The 25,018-nt window shown below is 39.3% G+C and overlaps 2 protein-coding genes across 3 annotated transcripts; both read right to left on the reverse strand.

Annotated features, from left to right (window-relative positions):
* Nucleotides 1-524: 524 nt before the first annotated feature.
* LOC146478390 (XIAP-associated factor 1-like) lies at nt 525-1,692 on the reverse strand. Its single transcript, XM_085111677.1, has one exon. It carries the CDS (start codon nt 1,281-1,283, stop codon nt 525-527), a length of 759 nt encoding a protein of 252 aa, XP_084967803.1. The 5' UTR covers nt 1,284-1,692.
* A 59-nt stretch (nt 1,693-1,751) lies between these two features.
* LOC146478391 (uncharacterized) lies at nt 1,752-24,347 on the reverse strand. Of its 2 annotated transcripts, none has more exons than XM_085111908.1 (17): nt 23,923-24,347; nt 23,621-23,848; nt 22,613-22,685; nt 22,157-22,253; nt 16,771-17,040; nt 14,746-14,900; nt 13,978-14,130; nt 12,271-13,088; nt 11,659-11,703; nt 10,076-10,215; nt 9,297-9,764; nt 8,085-8,258; nt 7,210-7,474; nt 6,604-6,694; nt 5,109-5,176; nt 4,026-4,175; nt 1,752-3,070 (listed from the first exon to the last, which is right to left on the reverse strand). In XM_085111908.1, exons 1-17 carry the CDS (start codon nt 24,067-24,069, stop codon nt 2,966-2,968), a joined length of 3,447 nt encoding a protein of 1,148 aa, XP_084968034.1. In that variant the 5' UTR covers nt 24,070-24,347; the 3' UTR covers nt 1,752-2,965. The 2 variants fall into 2 exon arrangements, with proteins under 2 accessions (XP_084968034.1, XP_084968033.1); XM_085111907.1 differs by having other exon boundaries at nt 16,771-17,043.
* Nucleotides 24,348-25,018: the final 671 nt, after the last annotated feature.

The following is a 25,018-nucleotide window of genomic DNA, read 5'->3' on the forward strand; positions in this document are numbered from 1 at the left end:
TAACCTTGGGGTTGGACTTCAAAACCCGACCGCCACCAACGTAATCTCTCTAGGCGCTTGCTAAGCACGATACGCCATATTGCTTTGTCCTTACTTTATTATGCTTGTGAAGGTTTGATGTCTAAAAGTATGCAGGAGTTTGCAACTCGAGTTTGTCAACTTTTGCCTCAAAGTGGAGTAAACAGGTTTAAGCAATTTTGTGAAAAGCCTAGGAGCAGATGCAAGACCGTTGGGAAGGCAGGTAAACTGAAATAATTCCCCCTTCCAAGAGAATTTTAAATATTTTTGGTAGTTCTCATCAACTGGGACAGAATAATAGACATCTTGTAAATCTACGGATGCCATATAACACCCAGGTGTCATAAGACAAACTGCTGAGGTCAAGCTTTCCATTTTGAAATGATGGTTACTAATATATTGATTCAGGTTCTTCAAATTGAGGTTGACTCTATACCCTCCCGTCTTCTTTTGACGAAGAAAAATTGTGGAGATGAATTCTCCTTGACAGTGTTGGGATTTAACAATCACCCCACAGACCCGTGTACTCCGTGCGAAGTTTGTATCGCGGTTTTCGGATCATTTTCATTCGCAATTTCCTGTTGGCATTCCATTTGGTGCTGCATTAATTTATCAGATGGGCAAAGCTCGCCGCATATTTCACACGGTAAAGCTACAATGCTGATGCTTTCTCTATGCGATTTTGGAAGTCTTGTGCCTGTTCTTTCGTTCCTCGCTCGAAGCCCAACGAACTCTTCTTGTACTTCATTTACTCTCCTCCTGCTTTGTTGATCTTGATTTTGTTTACTCGCTTTGTTCTTTCCGTTTCTTCCCAACGCATCACCAATATCAACATCCCAAATGGAACTTTTATCAAATCTATTATCGTTGAAACATTTTTTCTGGTGCGCTGCAAGCTTATTGCCCGGAAAAAGTTTGTAGCAAAACTCGCACGGCAGCGAAGGGTTCTCTTTCTTGCAAGCCTCAAGATGTTGAACAAAACCCCTAACCATCACACAACTGCCACACTTCTTGCAAACCTCGGTTTTCGATCCGTGATACTTTTCATGTTCGTTCGTAACTACTTCGGGCAGGTCAGGTTCGCAGGAGTCATGAAAATTTTCAAATCGTTCTTTCTGTTTTTTCATCGACCTTGCTTGACCGCAATGAGCTCCAGTTGTAGTAGCGACGTTTCTTCCGGCGCAACGAACTTCATGTATTCCATAGTTGTTATAAGGAACCCTTCTGTAACAGTATCGGCAAAGCCGGAGTTCTGTAGAAGACATTTCAAATTGTTTCTTTCGAATGCATTCCTAGATACTGTCAAAGAATCGTTTTTACACACGCATCTTCAGCAAACGATGCTGTGAATTGATGGATTACAAGAGGTCAGTATTGAGAGTATCAGAGTCGACGTCAATTTCGATACCGGCTTTTAAAAGATACCGAGGATGAATATAGATAATTTTGCAAATACTTATATTGTTGCTTTATTTTCGAAGACGAGTTTTCACAATAGAATAAGGCTTTTTTTGTTTAGTTTGATTATCTTTAGCGATAACACAAACTTTCCCTGTAGTTCTATCACTGATTTCTTTGTTGTAAAACTGTGGGCAATACGAAAACGCGAAGTTGCCAAGTTAGGTTGCTACGTTTCCTGCCAAACGATTTGAACTGAACAGAAGGCATTCGTAAGGACAGAGCCTTGGTTCATTTTGATGCCCGCAGATTGAAAAAAGTCATCCACTGACGTATAGTTGAAAAAAACGATGCAATTTATTTCGCACAACAAAATTAAATAACTATATACAATTTATTGAAATGGCTCATAACTGTCAGTGGAATGTAATATAACTTTGAGTAAGATAAGTGTTTATAGATGATGCATTACTTCAAGGCGACGAAATCGACAGGATCATCCCGCTCGTTTCGAGCGAGCGAGCGACTGGGGACGAGGCAGGGATCATCCAATCTCTCTATATTCCATAGCAGGGCATTTGTGTAGTACGTCAATGTTACTATGAGGATATGCCACACTGCCCACAATCCTCTGACAGCGGCCGCGGTGCAGCCTCGTTCAGAGGGGCGAGATTGGCCGCGGTGGTTTTCGCCTTGACTTTCAAGACGGTTTTCCGATAGCAAAAGTTCGATTATGATTTGGTAATGAAAAATCTAAGTTAACAAATCAATCTTTCGGCATTTTTTTTAAACTATATTTTTTAAACACCCCCTTTGAACTCCAATTTTCCGGGTGCCAACGTATGCCAGGATGTTCGTCAGCCATCCCAGAAAGTCCAGAAATAGCCTCAGAAGAGTTAACCCTTTAACCCCTAATATCAAAGAACAAATTCTCCTATCTTCTCCCCATACGTTTCTTACAAAAGTACTGGGGAGAAGTTCTTTAAATATCAAGAAAATTCAACTTAGGTGGTCATATCCTTAATTCTCATTACCTTAGGGGTTGAATTAACACTGATATTACATGGAGAAATTTGATGCTGATCACTGTCACGGCTTAATGGGTTTAAGGAATATAAAGATGTCTGAGAACAATTATCTTGCAAATTCTGAAAAAAAAATGGTGGTTATCGTATATTCTGTCGTTTTCTGATAGCACGGTTTTCAGTTGTTGCTGACTGAAAATAATTTAGTCAATTGCGTGGAATAAAATTCAAAGAATTAAATCTGCACTCTGTTAATCTTTTAGGCCAGCGATGATTATATATCAATTTTTTGGGATCAACACCACACAGACTATTTGCTTGTTAATTCTCAACCTATTAGCCTAATGCTTTGTTGACAAAGACCAATAACCTTATTAAAACAAAAACAAAACAGAAAACAGTATTGAAAAAAGAAGATATCGATTAATCTAGAAATAGAATCGCAGGTAAACTTCAAGGAAACCCTGACCTCAAATAAGTCCAGTAACTTTTAAATTCAGTAGTTAGTGATTTCGATCGTCGTGTCATAACATAGAAAACACACTCTGATTTGAGTCGCTCAGGCTTCTTTCCAGTCTTGGTTTTTTAGATGCTGGTTGTTCTATGACAGAATTAGTACGCTGCATTTTCTGAAAGAAAAAAAAATACTAAGTGAGACATTAATTTTCAGTTAAAATAAAATACGGGAACAGACAGAGAACAGTGAGAATTCTCACGGGAATCTTTGTTATCAAGCTGCCCTATGATCGTTACAAACTAAACAAAGAGCTTTTACTTGTTACATTACCGAGACCCACATCATCACTTTCTGCTGATCACCGAGGACGGTCTTGCCATAACTTATAATTAAAAATTAAAACTTTCTTTACGTCACGTATTTAGCGTGGAGCAATCTGGAACTGATGGGGACGCTGTCCTGATCGAACTGAAAATAACTTGGAAATGTTGGTTTTTGAGGAGAGGAAAAACGCACCTCGAAAAAACTCCTCGATCTTAATTAAGCCCGGTTTATTAGCCTACGTGTAGCCGTACCCACCCCCCGGGTGGGTACGGCTACACGTAGGCTACCGGTTTATGTACATACGGCGAACTCCGAACTGTAAACTGCTGGTCGACGTTTGCGGTTTAAGAGGAAACCCTCAATCTAAGGCCTGTTCCAAACGTCGTGCTACTGCCGTGCCGAGCTTAAATTAATTTGACCCGGCAGTGGCACGGCAGTGGTTTCAAACGTCGAATTTAGTTCAGTCGCGCCAAATTCTAAAATATAGGAATGGGCAGGACAAGCAAATTAACCCAAAAATACATTAAAATAATTTATGAATTCAGTTCGGCACGGAAATCGCACGCCGTTTGAAACCAAGTCGCCCTACTGCCGTGCGGCACGACAGGGCCGGCCGCAATTAAATGCTTGAATTTAGTTCGGCACGGCAGTGGCGCGACGTTTGGAACAGGCCTTGAGGTCCCTAATAATGGCGAGGAGATCTCAAAAACGATCGGGCTTATATAAAGAGGTCACCTCGAAAACAATAAATTTTGCACATTGCAAGAAGTGGATAAAACCCTAACGACAGCCCCGATAATTACCTTCGCATTTATAGTGTTCTTGCCCGATGGTGAAACGGTCTGGAAGACAAACCCTCTTGTTGTAGCTGACGCATTAGGTGTGTTGGATGTGAGAGAAGACAGACGAGACAGAGTAGTCTTATTGTGCTTTAGAAACGATCCTTTGAAAGACTGAAAAAGAAGAAAACCATGTGTATATAGGTGTTCTGATTTCAAGATAACAGTTAAGGTTAGTGAGGAGGGTACATTGTCTACATTGGTAGATTGTTCACTTAAGTTAAGGGGCATTTAAACGGTTTCAACATTTGCTCAACATTCGTTCAGCAAAAGTTGAACGAATCTTGGGCAAATGTTGGATGAACAGAGTGTTCAAACGGTTTCAACGCCATTCAACAGTTTTCAAGAACAAAGAAAATGTTGAATCGAGGTTGAATGAAAGTTTAAACCAATTTAAATTTGATTCAACAAGCCTTCAACATTTTTTACGCTTTCAATAATGTCGAACGACCTGTTCAAACGCCCCCGACATTTTGACAGGTTCAACAACTGTGTTGAACGCATGTTGAAGCAAATGTTGAAACCATTTAAGCAGGCCTTTCCATGTAACTATGGGTCACTGCCACAGAAACAGGTTCACGAAGAATTAAAACAAACAATTCATGACTCACCGGAAAACAATCTGGATTATGCTTCTTACTTTCTACTGCACGCGTTATTCAACAGCGCCTTAACTAATCAGCCGGAGTGCTGTATAGTTCGACAACAAATTAAAACTAGCAAAATGGTTTTTCAAACAAGGTATAATTTCAGTGCTGCGTACTGAAATTACTTGATAAAGTTTTGACAACTTTTTGATTGTTTTTACAACTGTTGTAAATCTTTGTCCTAGACGGCCTTCGACTCAGTTGCATGTACATGTATTAAAGTGTATTACTAACGTACTCAAACCTTGGTGGCAGAGCCATTATTATGCTAGCTGACAAGAGGTTTACAAGGCTCTTACTGGGTCATGAATCGCGATACTGTCAATGACATTATTTTGTGCAAATAAACCACTTGGTCTACTAATACAGAAGTAAAATAGTTGTGCCATAGTAAACTTACTGTCTTTTTCTTCAACACTGGTGTTACACTGCTGTTAGGAACTATCATTGCTTGAGGCTTGCTTGGAGCTAAAGGAGAGATAAGGACTGAATTTGAAGAACTGTACAAAAACATGTAGCAGAATAAAAAATGAGGGGGAAAATGAAAGGAAGGAATGTGACAAATGAAAAAGGGGAATAGGACCTAATAAATTAACTTTGAGAACAGATCAGGAGCTAGGCATCTAGAGTGTTTATTATTCACAAAAACTACCCAGATAGAAAAAATTATTTTAGACATAAAAGTATGATTATTTAGTTTATAAAAAGCATCCGAGCATCCGAACTAGTAATCGGAAGGTCTTAGGTTCGACTCCTGATAGGAGCACTCGGATTTTTTTTCCGAGTATGCCTGTGTCATTTACTGATTAAATACGTCATTCTTATTTTAGTTTACCTCAATGGAAGCTGGACAGCCTACAAAATATACCCGCATCAACTGGGAGCCCCCAAATTACAGTAAAACTGTATTATTTCAACTGGTAGGTTGTAGTTTCAGAAGCATTCTAAATGGTAAGTATGTCGCAAACAATTTGATTTTCTAACTGGATATGCCAGATTTTCTGTGTAAATGGTAAGATGCTCTGGTAACAGGCACGTTGTGCAAGTGGAAGAGAAAAAGTGGAGAACCTCTGAAAGACCTTCCGTTTGATCAACGTGTTCCAGTTGCATTTCAACTGGTTGAACTGAAAATTTTGGATGAATGAAAAGCGCCCCAGGGGTGTGGCAAATGTTAAAACGACAAGGGACTAAAGAAAAGGTAGAAAGGAAGAAGGCAAAAGGAATTGGCAAGTGCTGAGACGATGCGAACAAAACCCAGGGTTTGATTTGACCATCAATTAAAGTGGGAAAGGCAAGCTGTCCAGATTTCAAAGTGACTAAAATACAACAGGCAAATACACTTTCGTAAATTTATAACAAATTGGGTACTTTCGTTGTGGAGTCAGCTTCTTGATAATAATAACTTACACAACTTCGAAAGGGGTTTTTGGATGGGCTTATAAACGGAGGGGCTTACATGTATATCTGAGGCGGTTTATAACTGGAATCAAAGAACCGTTTTGAAACACGCTATAGCATTGTTGGTCGAAATACGTTTTTCATTTACTGGTTCTTAATTAAGCTTAAAACTAACAACACAAACGAAACTAGAGGGGCTTATATCCGGGGGAGCTTATGATGGTATGTATATTTTGGTTTACAGGTAGATGGGCCTATAACCGAGAGTGCTTATAAAAGGAAGTCTCATAAGCGGCAGTGTACGGTACAGTGTGTACATGTAGTTTACCACAAGGAGGAAGTTGGGGGCATTTTGGGGTACAGTAAGTAAGCGGGTAACAGTAGTCTTTATGCAGTCAGAGCATCCATCAGGAGCTGGGGTAGTTGTGCCAGCCTCTGGTGTTTTCTTGGGACACCTGACCTCCAATTGCAAAGAAGGGTGTTAATAAGGTGTTTACCTTCCGAAAGCTGGCTGCTTGTATCTTTAATTTTGCTGAGGATATCTTGGCTACTTTCATCAATATCTAGTGCGCTACTCTTTTGCTTGCTCTGTTGAAAAGAAAACAAGCTGTATCAATCCACTGGCAACAAAACTCCCAATTTCATAAGTAGGGTTTAATAAATATTTCGTTAATTTACATGCTTGCAATAAAGTGGTCACAGGACGTTTATTGTATTCCCTGTTACAAAAAAAAAAAAAACAATATTTGAAAATAATAAATGTAATGATTTTTTTTTATTTAAAGAGCACAAGCAGTCCTCACCTAAAAAGAAAGATCCATACTAATCATGCAACCAATCAGATGTATGGATTTAATTCATCTGAACAGCATCAAGAATAGAAAATAATTATTATTAGAGTTATTACTGGAGCTGGAGCACTAAGTCAAGTGTTTTGCCTAACATGTTTTGGTTGGTATTTTACAGTAGCTCATCAATAGGGATGCTCTCTAGAGCTATATCATAAAGATCTGCACCAAGAACTACTGCTGTCAGGGCAGCTCAAAGCCAAGCTACATCTCACAGCAGTCTGAATATAACCTCACAAGTGAACCATTCCATACCATTTCTTCTCTTAGGAACGCTTCTCTTTCATATCTTTCTTTCCGTCGCTGAATTTCTTCTTCAGTGCTGAGTTCGGTAGCTATTCCATCTTCTTCACCCCACATCTCCTTGTTACCAAACAGACTAAGCTGTGAATTCTCATCAATACCACGCCATCGAAAATGTCTTGTTCGACCCTGTCCATCTGTGTACAAGTCACCATCGGGAAGAAACATTTCTTTGACAGCTCGCAGATCAGCATTGTCCTGGTCGTGAATTGATTTCCTTGTCAATAAATAGAAATTTACAGTCAGTAATTAAAAAAAAGCATAAGGTTCTAACATACTTTTTACAAGTCTTGGTGAAACAAATAACTATAACCAAACTTCTACTTATCCCTTGTCAATTATAAAGTCCCTCATTTGTATGTCAGGAAGGAAAGGAAAGGAAGCCCAAAGATTTCTCATTACTGTATTTGACTTTTTTGAGATTTTTTACCAAACACCAGGCTAAAACTATGGGTCGAAACCCCAATAGGTGATTTCTGTCCATTTTAGAAATGAACTTTGCATGTTTTGACACCTTAACTTTTAAGAGTAGGATGGTAAAGACTTGTAAAACAAGTGTCCACAGCTGACCGAAACTGTTCTCCCACTGTTAACATGTACAACCTGAGGCAGCAGGCCAATTTCCAAATTAGGTTAATCTCTTTTTGAAGGCGAGTCCTGGTGCAAAGCTTTGGAAATTACTTTTATTAATACCAGTATTTGAATATGAATGAAAACTCATTTTCATAAGACAGACTTTGCACTAGGCCTTTAAAAAATCTGATAAAGTGACTTCGAGCAACTTGGAAATTTCTTTCTGTAAAGATTGATGTTTCTTAAACACTTACATGTGAACTTTGTTGATTTGTTTCTGTAGTTCTTCATCAGAAGGGAGCTCTTCTCCACCCGAATCGTCCTCCAATACATCATCATCAGTAGCAATGTCTTCATCTTCATCAGAGCCTATGTCACTTCCTGACAGCTCTGCTTCCTCCTCCAAGAAGTTTCTTTTATCAAAAATGCTACAAGAAAAAAGTTTATCATTTAAGCCCCAATAATTATCAGCATCAAATTTCTCCTTGTAATTTCAATCCTAAATCAATCAGAAAGGTTGGGAGAGTTAACAATGAGATCATGCACACTCTGAATCAATTTAAATCTCTGCTCTCCTCATACTACAAAGATGCACTTATTTCGCACTTCGATATTGAGGACCCTAGAACCTGGAAATCTGTCTGTTTAAAATGTAATATGCCACGCAACCTTTTAGAACCTATTTTGTGTTGTTATTAGTTTACTATATTTTACTAACTTATTCGAGTGTTTTAGAACTTTGTAAATCTTGGGCCCACAGTAATTGGCGCTAGCTGTTGTGGTCACCCTGCCTTAACCCAGTAATCGTTTATTTTCTGTTTCACGTTGTTGTGTTCTGTTTGTAGTTTTAAGTTTGAAGGCGAAGTCAAATAAATAAATAAATAAAACGGTTCAGTTTTGTTAACAATAACCCTACTAGTGCATACACATGTAGAAACTAGAATCATTCATCTTTGGCTGCGAATAGCTAGGATGGAAATGGATTGCAACTTGAAAAAAATTGGCCAATTTTTTCAAGTTCCTTCTGAGTATTTTGCAAAAAATGGCTTAAAACTGATTAAAGTTTATTTTTCCCAAGAGAAATCATTTCATATTTTCCTTTCAGTGCTCTACATGTATGAGTAGTTTCATCTTAGAAAATGCGTTTTTAGATAAAATAATAATTATTTGAGCTGTTTTGGCCAACATATACTACAAAATCGTTGTGACAGTGCCCCTTTATATAATATCAAAGTAATCATGAAGGATAAAAAGAAAATACCGGTAGAGAGTTTACTTTTCACTGAGTGATTCTTTTGAGATCTCTTTACATATTGAAATGTTATGCAAGGTATAATTATTGTTCCTTCTTTGGAATGTAACATGCTTCCTTGAAAATCAGCTTCCATCATAGCTCACAATAAAGACAGTGTTACTTCCTCACATAACATTTACAATTAATCATCGTCAGTAATAAGTTGAGGTACCTTTTCTTTGCCTCATATTTCTTGCCAAATTTCCTTTTTAATATCATTTCCTCAGGATCACTTGCATCCCCTTCCTCACTCTTTGTGTCTGCCATATTTTCCTCCTTCTCTTCCTCACTCCTGTCCTCCTGTTCCTCTAACTCCACATCACTTCCATCTTTCTCTCCACCATCTACCTCATCATCTTCACCCTCATTTTCATCATCAGTAAATTTACCAGTGCATAGACCCAGCAGCTCATCCATGTTGTGTTGTTTGCTCCGTGTGTCAAACAGTTCACCTTTCTGGTATTTCTCTGTTTTATCCAGGGGTTTAGCGCTCTTGGAAGCTTTACTGTCTTCACTGTCGCTGAATCTCCCTGAGCACAATCCAAGCAACTCTTTTATTTCTGGCTGAGTGTTACTGTTCTTGTCATCATCAAAGAGTTGGTTAGTTTTGGATTTACTCTTTTTGCTTGAGTTAATGAAACTAAAAAAAAAAGACAAAATCAATTCAGTCTAGAACTGGTCTTTGGGATCTGATAGTCCACCTTAAAGTGTATATAACAGAATTTTTTTTTATTTGCTAATGATCAAACCTTCATGTTGTCCTCGAATGAAATTTGAAACCAAAACTTCCTTATCAATTTTTGTCCCCGCCAATAAATGCTCCATAAATTATCTCAGTCTACTAAAATCTGAATTAGCGAGACTTAATGAGACAGAAAATATTGACTGCAGTCTACATTGGCATGCATACAGGCGAATAAGAAAATGAACTTTAAAAATTGGCAGACAAACCCCTGAGTGTTCAATATTTGTGTAAACTGTGTGTCCTCATCAAGAGAAAAGTGAAAATCACTGGATAAAGCCTCGGTTCGATTTCCATCCCGTTTAAAGTTTTCTTCTGTATTTCTACCACTTTCATCGTCGAACAAATCCTACAGGAGACAGACAAGCAAACATTACTGCCTGGTCTTAAACAATCTCTTGCATTTATATCCATGTATCCATGCACACATGCACAGCTGACTTCTTAAAATTAATATTAAATAAAAATTGCTTTCAGACTATACTATGTATCACATAAACAATTACTTCATAAAATAATATAATTATTAAATAAATACAGTTTTTAAAATTTACTCATTGTCAGTTGTATTTCCTCAAAATATTAGGGCCAGTTATTTAAAGTGCTACTATGACGAAATTCGTGTCTTTCTAATCTGAGCCATTTTAAAACATAAACAAGTAGTCTGTACTTGAAGAAGAATGCTGTTTACTATTTTCAAATATCTCTTTTTGTTTCTGAGATATTCAAGTTTTTAAAATATTCAAATAAGCCAAGTGATGACGTCACAAACTCAACAGAATTTTGGTGAAATATTATGAAAAAAGATATCTCAGCCAATTTGTATCAGAAATGCTTGATTCTTTGCAGTAACATTGTTCTAGGTGTGCTCCATAATGTGAGCTTATCGGTTTTGTTACCATGGCAACATATTGGGTTCCAGTCCTCCCTGATACTTAAGGCTTTGCTGGCCATCTTTGGCATTCTATTTTGATATTTGCCAATGGTGCCTCATCTGCATGATCCAGCAAGCGTATAAATATGTTAGGTCGAGTTCGTGGCCTTGTTAAATGTTTTTCAAGCTGAAAATCACTAAAATATTGAAATTAGGTTGGAGGGGACTGGGAAAGAGTGAGTTGCCATGGGAACCGAATTTTTATAGCCGTAGGTGTATTGCCTTTAGAACTATTAGCCTGCCAGGTTTCAATGGTCTCTGTTGTAAATTGCCTGAGATAGCTCTATTTATAATATTTGACCAAAATTCGGTTGAGTTTGTGACGTCATCAGTCATCTCATTTACATATTTTACACATTTTTCAAACGTGAATATCTCCGGAACCAATACAGATATTAAGAAACGGTAAACGGCGTTTTCAATCTTTCCTAGAATTCTATGTGATAAACCTTAAAATTCAAGAGGTAAAAATTTGATCATAGTAGCACTTTAAACAGAGTCTAACTTAGGTCATGGCTTAAGACAATCAGTGGGCCTCCAAATCTGTTTACAAGTGATTTGTTTTAAGTAGATAAATAGGTTTTTACTCTGGCATGCAAGCCTTCTTGTTACTGTGGGCTGTAGGTAATGTTTAGATATGACTGTTGGCAAAATTAAAAATGGCTTAGAACGTGGTTTTGTTAAACACCGTATAAACATCTTTTAATAACTGACCCTTAGTGTTTCAGATCTGTAAGCTAAGATGGATCGAGAGAAGGGTATTACCTGGCCTCAGGCAGTACAGTATATCCAATTGCCTGGCACCATGCAGAAAATAATTGTATGACTATTATTTTTGTAGTAAGAAAAAAATTATACCTGAGAATCCTCAATAGGAAGAGTAAGTTGAGATAATTTACCAGGCTGAAAAAAAAAAAAACAAATAAGTTAAAAAGAGTAAAAACTTTGTTAACAGGAGAATTTGGTTGCGGGGTTTGGGTTTCAGTGTTCGCTCAGCTGGCAACAAAGCCCTGATCAATCCTAGTTTTGATTGTTGAATCAAGGTACATGTACCTGCTATTTAAATAGGTATCCATAACACTTGTTAATCGAGTATAAACAAAATCAAATATTCAAAAAGGCAGACAGAGAAGCTGATTTACTTGACACTTTAGCCATTCTGGTGTTTGGTGCTGACTAGAGTTCTAAGTATTAGGTCTATTAGGTGGTTTCGCCCGCTGCTATGAAAATGAAACAGCAGGTGATTACAATGTTTTATGGTATAGGTAAAGGATGGGAGGCTTAAGTAAAGCAACAGGGATGTAGGGTGAGGCGAGGTGGGTTATTTGCCGATTAAAAAACCTCTCTGGCTTTCTTGTTTAATGAACTGGCTGTTTGGAAATTTTAGCACATTAAACAAAGCCCTTATGTTACAACTTACAGTACTACATGAAGGAGAAAATAAAAATGAAGGCAGGTGTCTTCGCATACCTTCTTTGTTGACTGTGCATCTCCATCTGTCGTCACACCAATTAGATTCCTCAGCTTTGAGAATGATGAGAAAAGCTCTGGGGTTTTCTTACCAGAATGCACTTCCTCATTCTCCTGGGCATTGTTTTCACCTTGTGCTGGAGGAATCCTGCTGCTGTCACTGCTCGCCTCAAGGCTGTTGGCACTTTCACCAAACTCTGAACCTAGCGCATCTCCAAAGCTTGACTGGCTAGACTCTTGCGAAACCTCAGAAATGTTCATCAAAGATTTAACAACTTTAGAACTAACTTTGGTCTTGAGTTTTGATGATACTGGCGAGCTTGGAAAGTTGAAATTTGACTCCTCGCCATCCTCTACACTGTCAAGACGAAGAGAAAGACTTACGGCACTTTCTCCACTATCTTTTTCTGTCTTGCTGTTTTTGGGCACAGAATCATTACTGTCCCCCTTAGAGTCACATCGAGAGCGGCTGTCACAAAACAGATCCATGGTCTCGTCTTCAATGTTTAAGTTCGACTTCTTAGATTCTTTGTGCTTCTTTTTTGACTTAAGCTTAGCAGTTGGCTTTGATAATCCATCATCACTAAATACTGACTTTTCATCGCTGACGTCGCTCTCACCTCCGTCACTTATGTCACCCTCTGACCCTGAATCAATGTCATATCCATCGTTGTCATCATCATTGTTATCGCTTTCTTCAGCCTCATCCTCTACAAAGGCATTCTTCTCTTTTGGTTCTTCATCAAGGTCACTTTCACCTTCTTCTTGTTTTCTTTCATCATCTTTGTTCCATTTATCAAGTTCATAGTCAGAATCATCTAGAAACAAATTAATTAATACAGAGGATCAATTAATTGCTTTGTCAACAAACTGCTAAATATCCATTCTTGATAGGGGCAGTTATGTTGCTTTGGCATCCAGGATAACCCAGGGGTCAGTGCTGTATGACAAACCTATAGCCTCAGTAATTATGGAAAAATTAACCCAACTGCTGTCAGTCACTGACCTCATTATTCCCTAGCAATGAGACCCTTATGCACTTGAAGCACCTATCGCAGTGGCAATGGCAGTGGAGGAAAAAGATCCTCAGCTTTCCATACTATGTGAGACTAAGCAAATGTCAGGAGAATGACTCGTTCTGTGCTGAGCCCCATCCTACAAACCAGTGATCTTGGCTGGTCAGTGATGTAGGAATTCACAGTATGTAACCATGGAATCTTGGGGCAAAGGGCACACCCAAAGGAATCATGAAGGAATCCCATGCTACTTATCAAAGGCCAATACAGTGAACCAAAGTATTTTAGAATGCCTAAAATGCCCAACTACATTGTCAAGCAGGGAATGAAAAACATACAATGCCACAAGCACCTGGCAGACTTTTGCAGTACTGTAGATGCTGCTGAACATGACAACAAAGCCAATCGTGATAGCCACAGATGCCGATTGGACTAATACAATCCTCATCAAGCGATGAGGGAACTGGCGGATGAACTTAGACCTATAATTTTTGTATCAGAGAAACGTAAACACTCCTTAAACGTAACTACTCCTTGCTAAGATCTGCTTTTCCCACGTATAGTTTTAAACTTAGCAAGAATACCTTAGTTTGCATTGGTGGCCACCATCCTTAGAATCAGATCAAGTCTCTCTGACCATCAAGAGATGCACAGAATGTATGCACGCTATAGTAAAAGGAGGCACCATTACCTTCTTCTTCATCTGTCATTTCTTCTTCTTCTTCCTCTTCGCTTATTTCTTCATTGTCCAACCTTTGCTGAGATTCTTGTATTTTCCGATTTTCAGCTCTCTTTACTCTCATCTTAGCTTGTAGCTGTTCCCTTAGAATTTGAAGTCTGCTCCCTGTCGGATAGAGAAATTGCTTGATCATTTACCAAAAAAAACCTGATAGGCTGTACTCAATCTACATTGTACATTGTACATACAGTAATAATTGAATAGTGGGTTATTTATTTATTTATTTATTTGTTTTTTGCACTGTTATAATTATGTAATATTAATGGTATTTTTTTCTGTTTGTACCACACTAGAGAGAATGATCAAAATGTGGTTCATGCATGATGTACACTGTAGGAAAGACAAAACAAATTTCAGGTACTGTAAGTTTGTAAAAGCCTTTTATTCATTGCAGAATTCTTGCTCCAATAAATGTTAAACTTGAGTGTATGATAGATCTTTACTTTAACTAGTACATGTACTACTCCAATACATAGAAATCCTAACTATTTACAATTGCATGTGACTGAAAGTGAAGGAATTGGACTAGACTCTTCTGTAGGAAAATAGTTGGAAATGTTTCAGATGTTCTAACAGACAAAATGTGTACAAGTCAAACCCCTGAATTTGAATGAAAAGTTTAGGTGCAGCTTACATGTATCTGTTTTATTTATTTTTTAATTATCATATTCTAAAAACAAACAAATAGACAAAACAAAACAACAAAGTCTAGCAGCTTACCAGGTGTAGCAGCTTTCAAATTGTCATCAGATATTATTGGAGTTCCTTCTCCTGGTTTAGGTCTGGTCTCAGTGAGAATCTCGTCACTTTTACATTCTCTTGTCTCTACAGGTTTGACCGATTTTTCTCGAGGTTTTGAGGTGTGTTTCATAAACCTAAAACATTAATAAAAAATATTGACAAGGAAAGATGTTTTGATCATCACTTGTCGCTTTCTTAACTGCTAGGCCCTAACAGTGATCAGCATCAAATTTCTAAGGATGTGATCACCCAAGGTGAATTTTCTGATATTTTCACCCCAGTACTTTTATAAGAAACGTATGGGGACAAGATAGGAGAATTTGTTCTTTGAGATTAGGGGTTAAAGGGTTAAGGAAGGCATCTGTTTTCAGTGTAGGTCTGGTATTTAGAACTAGTATTGTTCAAATTGCCTATTTACTGCCAGGAAATACATGTACGTGACATAGAAGGCCTGATTCTTTACCAGTCTTAAATCACCAGCTCTCTCTATGAACTCAAACAAATGAACGATTGATCCATGGTCAGGATTAAAGTGGCAAGCTGTTACATATATGAACAAAATTGCCTTTAAAGGCTACACTTAGGTGCAGGGATGTCATTAAGAATGGGCTACCAGCAAATTTCATGGGTGTGAAGCTCAATACAATACATGTGGTTGAAATCTTTATGACAGCCCTTAGGTGAATGGTCACTTAGGAGGGTCCAACTACTACAACTAAGTGGTCTGACAGGATGATGGCCTCATTATAAATCTCCACAATATTAACATTTTTTATACTCTAGCAACATGCTACGCGATTTTGTTTACCACAGTGAAAACCCGGCGTATCCAATCAATTGAATCGATAATCTATGACAATCGATACCAATTAATCGATTGATATTGATAATCGATGACCAATCGATGGCGAAGATTCGTGTGGTTATCGATTGGTATCGATTATCAATGCCAATCGATAGATAAATTGGTATTGATTGGTATGGATTGGTTGCAGATTGACGAAACCGGATTCGACGCGTAAAAAACACAATTTTGTACGCAGTAATTATAAACACATTTTAACGTCAATGTCCCGTCCACAGGATTCCTTTTTTTTTTTTAAATTAAAAGTTTGTTCCATGGGCCAATCTATAGACTTCAAAAAACGGAAAGTGATCGCATCGTGCCTTCACAGAAAAATTCTGGTAACAGAAGTTGTACTTTTGCAAATAATGAAATTGCCAACAACAGCAGCATGAGTTGTTGCAAAATAATAAAGCAGCAATACTTAGCCTTATAATAACGAACACAACGACTGATCCCATACATACAAACTAAAAAATCTATGAAGGCGCCAATTGTCTAAAAGAAATAAAATATGCAGCAAAAGATTTAAAAGACGTTCCTTTTTTCATCCTAGTAGTAAGCGATGAGCCATTTTAGTTTTGGTGTTTGGTATATTCTGAGTCGGAATTTGTTTTACCAATTTTGTGCCCAGGGCTTCCTAAAAATGGCGGATGATCGGACAAGTAGCGTGTGTGACATCTGTTCAAGGTTGCTGAGCCAATCGATAGCAATCGATGAACGGTTTTTGTGTGGTTATCGATTGGGCATCGATTGGCCAATACCAATCGATACCAATTAACTAATTTTATTGATTGATATCGATTGATCAATTGAATTTCCGATCATCGGTTTTCATCGATTGGATACGCTGGGAGTGAAAACAATCGCCAGTGATTATTGGAAATTGTTCAGTTCCAGAAACAATCCATACCCACCCCATGGAAGGTCCATAGAAATTCCTGGGGTGAGGGGGCACAAACAAAACAAAAAAATCTGTGGGGGGAGTATGGATATAGTCTGGAACTGTACATTCTCAGTTCACCCCCAATTTTAAGCAGAATAAATTATTGCAGTAAACCTAATCAATAAATATCTAACATGCCAGCCTGATACCAAGGATTTTTTATCACCTTCTGTGTTGCTGTACAATCTATAGTTAAGCTTTGATTTTACTTTACCTGTCTCTCAAACTCTGAACTCCACTGTTAACTGGTTTTGACGTAGCTGAAATATCCACATCTAAGAAGAAGGGATCTGTTGCAGCACTCAGTTTGGGTGTGGCCGCTTGGAAACCCTTTACACCTTTTACTACTCCTGTGGGACTGGCAGTATCTCCAGGTAAGGGGCTGGTGATGTCATGGTCATCAGGTTTACTATCGTTACCAGGTGTGGCTTTATCATCATGAGGAATATCTGAAGGCACGACTTTTTCTGCTGTCTCCGTAATACTACTGGTTTGAAAAAATTAAATAAATAAATAAATCACTTTATTTAAGTGTCAATGTATTTAGCGCAGAGCACTAATTGGTGACACTTTCCAGATCAAATTGGAATTTAAAAGTGTTGGTTTTTTAGGAGAAAGGAAAACCGAAGCATCCAGAGAAAAACCTCTAGGAGCAAGGATGGGAACCAACAACAAACTCAACCCACATACATGTATGATGCCGAGTCCGGGAATTAAACCCAGGCCACATTGGTGTGAGATGAGTGCTCTCACCACTGCGCCATCCCTGCTCACCCTTGTGGGAAGCATCAAAAAACATGTTTGACTATGTGCAATAGCAGAAAGTTATTTCCACTTTTATTGTTTTGCACTATTTACATATTATCATAACAGTCTAACTATGAACATTATAATATTACAAGCGAAAAAAAATATATAGTCAGGGAGCATATGTCGCGATTTAAAGTCCCGTGGGATTTTCTTGAAGATAAAAAGCCACCCATCTAAAAGTGTCAAGGGGACCCTTAGGAACACAGAAAATGTTGTCGGCAATTTTGCGACTTGCACCGGCAGCTGCTACGGTGGTTTTAAAATAAGCCCTGTATGGCTCAGCATGGAAACGAGGCTGAGACTTAAATTGCTCAGAACTATCAATAATTGCAACCAAATATCACCAAACTTGCTCAGATTTATTATGGGATGATATATAACATGACAATAGTCATAATGATAGTTAACAAGGTCACGTGACCATGTTTACATGGAAGCGAGGCTCTTACAAAAAATGATTATATCCGGCATAATTATATGTACATTCTTTCAAACATTGCTATCACTTGTTCCCCACCGGCACCTCCTTTGAATATTGACATGGTCATTTACATCATCATTCATGGCATGAAAACAAGGCTGTTAAATAAATACCTAAGACTTTCTGCAAATACTCATTTCAGAAATTTCTATATTTGTCCTTTTTAACTTAAACGGTATAAAAAGATGACCGAAGCTTTGATTTTTACGAGTCATCTATTCTTTATCGTCGTCATCAACATCCACTTCCTCCTCATCGTCACTGGAGTCGCTGCCCATCTCCTCTTCCTCCTTAATGGCATTATTGCAGGGCTCGTCTTCATTGTCCATGCAACTACAGAGATCAGTGCATGGGAGTCCAGCCTTGTGACATTGGCATTGGTTCGTTAAGCACCTCTCCCTTGAACAACCACACTCGACTAGATGGAGCACGGCATCTGCCCAGGGGGGGGGTACTCGGATATAAACGTGAGGGGGGATCTGACAGAACCTAATATTTTGCCCCTAAAAAAATACATGGAACTTATGTTGCACCCCAAAAAAATACAAGACTGGAAATCATACTTTCGGATCTTGCGGGAACTTTGGCTTGAATTGCGTAAGAACTATTAGCCTGGCAGAAATTCAAGCCCAAAAAAATACGCGCAGATTTTTCAGGCCCAAAAAAATACACGGTTAAATCTTCAACCCAAAAAAATACGTTGGACCCTCCGGTCACGTTTATACCCGAGTATCCCCCCTGGGGGCATCTGGCGCTGGCTTTAATGGTGTCCTTATTGGAAACCATTCATCTGTCAATGAAAGCATATACATGCCGTATACATTAAGTTTTTGCGAATTATTCTTGGCCATGGGTGGATAATTTCAGAGAAACATATATTACATTAATATGTACCTTATTCCAATTTCCATCTGTAATTCGATGGCGATGGCGGTTCTGGATTTGACACGATGTCGATGTTCCATACCATACGCTGGTGATGTACTCGCTTGATAGCTTCCTTCAGTGCGGCTAGGGTCGGCGGCAGTCTCTCCGATTCAGCTTGCTTCTTATGAAACAGGAGCCATTTGAGTTCCTTTACCTTGGTGATGTGTGTATTTGGCTGGTACAGCTTGCAAACTAGCTTTTCGATCCCAGCATAGGTACTTCCATTCGACTGAACAGTGGTTCCCAGGTCTGCGAGTGCAGTGATGCTGTCTTGATCAGCGTGAATGAACGCAGCCATCACGATGTGGAACTCTCCAGGTCGAAGAATGAGGTGCTTCAGATCACGACGTGTCATTTGGAATTTCTTTGCAGGTTGGTATAGCCCTAAATCCAGTGAGATCTCTGCCTTCCTTGTTGGGCCAACCACTTTGACGCTAATATCTTGTGCTTGCATGAGCACAGTCAAAAGCGTGGACCACTCGTGGGCTGGCGCAGCAACTAAAGGAGGTGTTCCCACTCGTTTGGTGGGTAACGGGTCAGTGACCAGCGAGTTATAGGCAGACCAGACTGGGATGCTGGTGATCTTTTTCGGTTGAGTATCTTGCTGCTCAATTGCCTTGATAGCTTGGGAGTTGTCTGCTTGGATTCTTGTCATATTTCTCCCAAGAAGCCACGCAGCATCTTGCATTCTTATCTGGATTGGAAGTTCTTCCACGACCAGACTGAACTTGGCATTAAACGGACATTTGAGCTTCAATGGCGGGGCAGGGCATTCCACAAGGCTGGTAATGGAATCTGGCAGATCTTTTATTGAACGGCCTGGTAGAGTTGGGTCGACATTAACATGAACCACCTGGTCTTGGGCATTGGCGCGTTGGTAAATCGCAATTGCAGTGCCATGGAACGTACCCTTGCCATCAGGAGTATCTTCGGCGAAGTCGACGTCATCAGTCCCTTTACGATGTCTGGACGGAGATAGACACTATCATTCTGCTCCATTCGTTGAAGGACATTTGATTCGATCTGGGATTCTACTCTTAGCACTTGGTTGTAATCTACTGACATCCCAAACCTGTGATGTAATCTGATTAACTCTTTGCTGCGCACAGCTTGATGGACAGCAAGTCCTGTAGCCAGTTGTCGAGGCATCTCAGCTGTCATCCTAGTAGTTTCTGACTTCTTGCGCTTCACCTGGCAATCTGATAGACACATGGTCACGGTATTTTGAGTAAGGCTTTTTGCACGCTTGTGTACATGTACCTCACTGGACTTTTTCTCTGACGAAAGCAAGACAAATGGGCCCTGTATTGCCCACCTAAACAAGCTGAAGAGTTCCATGGGTACGTTTCCGTCAGTGATGTTATTAAGGGCGCCGGTAAGTACCCACCTCTTACACTTTCGGATAGACTTTCTAATCAGTGCAGCGACATGAAATAACGTCTTCATCTCGTCATCTTTAATATCATCCTGATCTTCATTTTTCTGGATCGCCTTATCTCTTCCTTTCTTCGTGCTATCCCTTCCCGATTCGTTAACTCACTTCGGCCTGTGAAACTCGATGTCGGCAATTCCATTTTTGATTAGTTGCTTCAATGCCTTACGATTCATGGTTTCATTGGCGACGTTGTTTGCGTTAAGAATTTCTTTGTATGCAGCTTGTAACTGAGAAATCGGTACAATCTTCACATCACTTGAAGTAATCTCAGTTAAAGTTAAGAATTCTATCTTGGCTGCTATCTCACTGGCCATTCTAACAGGGGCCCCAGAAGCGGGAGCGGGCTTACGCAAAATATTGGTCACGCTGTTCAACCAACAGTTTTTTTGTGGTACTTGATGTCGATTGATTGCGCATCATTGGAGGCAAAAATGGCGGTATTTAGCTTAACGGCAAGCTCTTCGCTACCTGACAAAGTGATGGCTTTACGCAGTGATTCTCCGCCAGATAGTGTCCTAACAATAAATAGCATCTCCCTATAACCTGCTTGACCATGACATAAAAAAAGCAAGCAGCTTTTTTTTAAGGTGAAGTTTGCGACCGAGTCAGCTGGGAATGCCCTGGAGTAATATTATCAGCTCCCGATCGAGACTTACGCCTAGATTCGCAGGAATGGACAACACCCTTGTAGCAGGATTGATGCCATGAAGAACCCTTTTCCTCAAGATCTTTAACTGAAATATCCTGCAGCTTAACCCAAGCCTCCGAGCACTACTGTTTATTGCCATAACTAGCCCATTCTTTGACAAAATCTAAAACTTTTCCGTAGGAATCAATTGAAGGTTTGCAAACAAGACTTTCCTTCTCTCTTTTCTGGCAAATATATACATGTAATGCACAAATCAAATTCTAGATTTGTCTTTTCGGGGGCTAGAGAAGCAGAAACATATAAATTCGCCATAAAAGATCACAACAGTGTGAGTACCTGATGAAAAAGACCGCTGACCAGCAATAAGGTTAATTTCGATTATTATATCAGAATTCAAAGCAGGTATCAAAGCAGGTATCATTGGGAAACAGTGACAGTAATTTTTGAAAGAATGTACATATTATGATGCCGGATATAAACATTTTTCTGTTCGAGCCTCGCTTCCATGATAAAAAGGTCACGTGACTATATGTATTACTTTAATGTTTATCATTTCATAGCCAATCTGAGCAAGTTTGATGACAATTGGTTCAAATAAGCGATAATTATAGGCAATCTAATGTAGAAGCCTCGCTTCCATGTCAATATGGTCAAGTGACCTTGTTAACTATTATTCTGACCATTGACATGTTAGATATCCCCTTATGATAAATCTGAGCAAGTTTGCTGGCTTTTGGTTGCAAATATCGATAGTTATGAGCAATTTAAGTCTCAGCCTCGTTTCCATGCTGAGCCATACAGGGCCTATTTTAAAACCACCGTAGCAGCTGCCGGTGCAAGTCGCAAAATTGCCGACAACATTTTCTGTGTTCCTAAGGGTCCCCTTGACATTTCTAGATAGGTGGCTTGTTATCTTCAAGAAAATCCCACGGGATTACAGATGCTCCCTGACTAATACACAATTATTGATGAAAAAGGCAAGATATGTGCAGTGACCAGAGTAGCTTAGGCTTTCGGGTTGGTCACTGCCATGTGCAATTAACTGTTGTAGACAATCTGATGTTTCATGTAGACTGGTTCTTACTGCCTTTCTTACCTGCCGTACAACTGTATCTTGCAACTTGTCCAAAGTGATCATTTGGTGCATACAATGTAATCAAACTAATGATCTATTCTAGACCTTTACTACACATGTTACAGGCTGCCATTTTCGTTTTTAGGTTATCACCTTCCTGCACACCTGAGAAAATTTTGTGGGATAAAGTTTTAAAAGGAATCTTTCTAAATTGTCATTTTACCTTTTAGTTTCCTTGTGATCCATGAGGGGCACCCTTTTCAGAAAGTGTGATATGGGAAGAACTGTTGGCTGGTGGTATGGTAACCTGACTGTTGATTCTGAAAGAGAAGACACAGTGCAATGTCAGAGGCAGTTAATGGTTAGGTAAATTCAAGACTTTGCAGGACCATTAGACCAGTTGGCAATCTTCTTTGTGAGTGCAAGACTTTCTTAGCTTTGCAGAAGAAGTCCAGACTGCATGATGGCTTTGTGAAAAAATAAAGAATGCAACACCTATGAAAACTGACTAAAATTTGTGATACCTTACATGAATGTCCCATGAGGCTAAGTTGGAAGAGAAAATTTCCAAGAGGCTCAAAGCTCAGAATTTTAAGTGGTCATTCTAGCAATGCAGATTCAGACTACTAAACCGGCTTGGTCAGTGCATGCACCAAAGATTTCTTTCAAAATCACAAACCTCTGACCATTCTTTGTGTTTCACTGTGCATAGACATCAATTCAGCCTTCTTGGCCTTGCGAGGCTTTGGGGACTGTTGAAAAACAATAAACATGTGTCAACCAGGCCAGATCTGAGAAAAATGTGACATTTTAATGGTGATTTTTGACAGTGTTCTTAGGGTTTTTGGTAAAAAATCTAAGAAATCTGAGACAACATTCTAGAGTTTTCTAAGGGTATTTAGGCCAAATCTAAGAAATCTGTGACAGATGACAAGGAAATTGGATCTTTGATGCTTTTCTGAGGTTTTTAGGGCATCCAAGACAGTAGATATATTTTGCCAGTGAATCTGCAGTAGGCTGTCACAGATCATCAGATATAAATGAAACCCTTATGGAACCATGGTAAACATCTTGACAGTTCTACATCTGGAATGAAAAGCCTTTTGAAGATCGAAATCTAGCCGTCAGATTTCCTTATGAGGTACATGCACAGTCAGCTCCCTTTATTTCGGACACCCTTGGGACTGCAAATTAGTGTCCTGAATAGTGAGAGTCCGTAATAGCGGGAATTTATTTTCAGTCAAACATCTGTAATTTATTTTTGCCAGGGATTTAGCTGTTGTCCGTATTATCGGGGTGTCCGTAAACGTTAATGTTACGTATGTGTCACAGACACAACCATCACGTGAATACTAAATTTTGTCCATAATGGGTATCTGCCCATCACATGTTTCACCGGCTTCCCTTTACAGCCCCCCCCTCCCCCTCACTCCCTCCTCCCTTACTGATTGACAATTAGATAGGAGCATAAATTATGGCTATGCTATATAACTACTGTACGGTCCACAAATAATTATCTGAAATATAAATCATAGGAGCTTTTCAAAATAAACAGTTTTCACGGTTTTCAACAGCTGTAATATAGGCCTTCTGTGTATCATAGCACAACTGGTTGGAAAGCTTCAGCTTTAATTAACAATGCAAGGTTCCTAATAAACTTAAGCGCTTATTTAGCTTATAAGGTTACCTTCTTTTTTGCTTCTCGCTTTTTCTGCTTCTTCCTCCTTTCCAGCGTGGTTTCCTCGTCAGAACTGCTGTTTGCAGCTTCTCCATCTGAGTTATTATCTTTCTGTTTGTCTATCCAATCCCGCGCTGGTGATTTCGGAAGGCTATCCTCCTCAGAAAGGTTGCCATTTTGTCCGCCATCACTGTCTGCTCCGAGCTCCGCGTCGAATAAGTCGTCGTTCGCGAATTGCTGTGACATTTTCGGACAAGAAATGATTGATTTCATAGCAGTTATGTATACGAAAACACTGGAAACCATTTTACCTGAAGTACGTCGACGGCAACTGCCATTTTCGTCCACAAGTCCGTTGTAAAACTCAGCGTAGTGAGCAAGCGGAGCAAAATAGACAAAGCAAATTTCGCGCCAAATTTCCAATCGTAGTTATTCATCGATATGTTTCCGGGACACATCGGAATAACTTCGGGCAATTATCGGACAATGATTCATTCGGTTCCCCAACGCGGTTACCAAGCTATTCTGAGGGAACACTTCCACACAACATTTTGGTCATTCAACAAGTACGGTGAATCATACAGTACAAATATGGATCCTTCCCTACTCAAGGACTTGAAAGACTTCAAAGCAAGAAGTATAAAACAGCCTACTGTCGAGTCCAAAAAGTCGAAACCATCACACAGCACTGACCAAACAAGATCAAAACCAAAAGTGCCAAAGAGTAGCTATCTCCCAAAGGAACTTTTGCAGCCGAAGAAACCGGCCAGTCCTGCGATCGACTATAAATCACACACTTTTAGAAGCAAACATAAATTTGCTGTGCTGGCTGCTATAGTGGACTTCATGAAAAAGCGACATCTTCAACGAAAGTTCGACCCTTTGAGTGTGGATGAAATCCTCGATCAAATCAACTACACTGACATTAGTCAAAGCGATAAAGCTTGGCTGGGCAACGAGGCCTTGAAAGGGAACTCCAAGCTCGTTCATAGAGACGGCAAGTTTGCTTTCAAGCCGAAATATTATGTCAAGGATAAGAAACAACTGTTGAAACTATTAGAAAAAAACGAAGACTCCGGTCTTGGTGGAATCTTACTCGACGATATTCGCGAAAGTTTACCCGATGCTGATGAAGTCATCAAGTCCGTTGGTCGCAGAATTACGTTTATAACTCGTACTACGGACAAAAAAGTTATTCTTTTCTTCAAAAATGACCAGTACCAACTCCCAGTTGATGAAGAATTTCAAAAACATTGGCGTGGTGTGTCTGTGGAGGGCATCGGCGAGAACGACATTGAGAAGTATCTTGTGAACGCAGGGATCACAACGATGCAGGACTCTGGGATAAGAAAGCCACAGCAAGCCCAGCAACGAAGGAAACCGAATAGGAAACGAAATTTCAAGAAA

The sequence above is a fragment of the Pavona decussata genome, unplaced genomic scaffold (assembly GCF_977016875.1).
Source record: "Pavona decussata unplaced genomic scaffold, jaPavDecu1.1 SCAFFOLD_64, whole genome shotgun sequence".
Taxonomy (NCBI): Eukaryota; Metazoa; Cnidaria; class Anthozoa; order Scleractinia; family Agariciidae; genus Pavona; species Pavona decussata.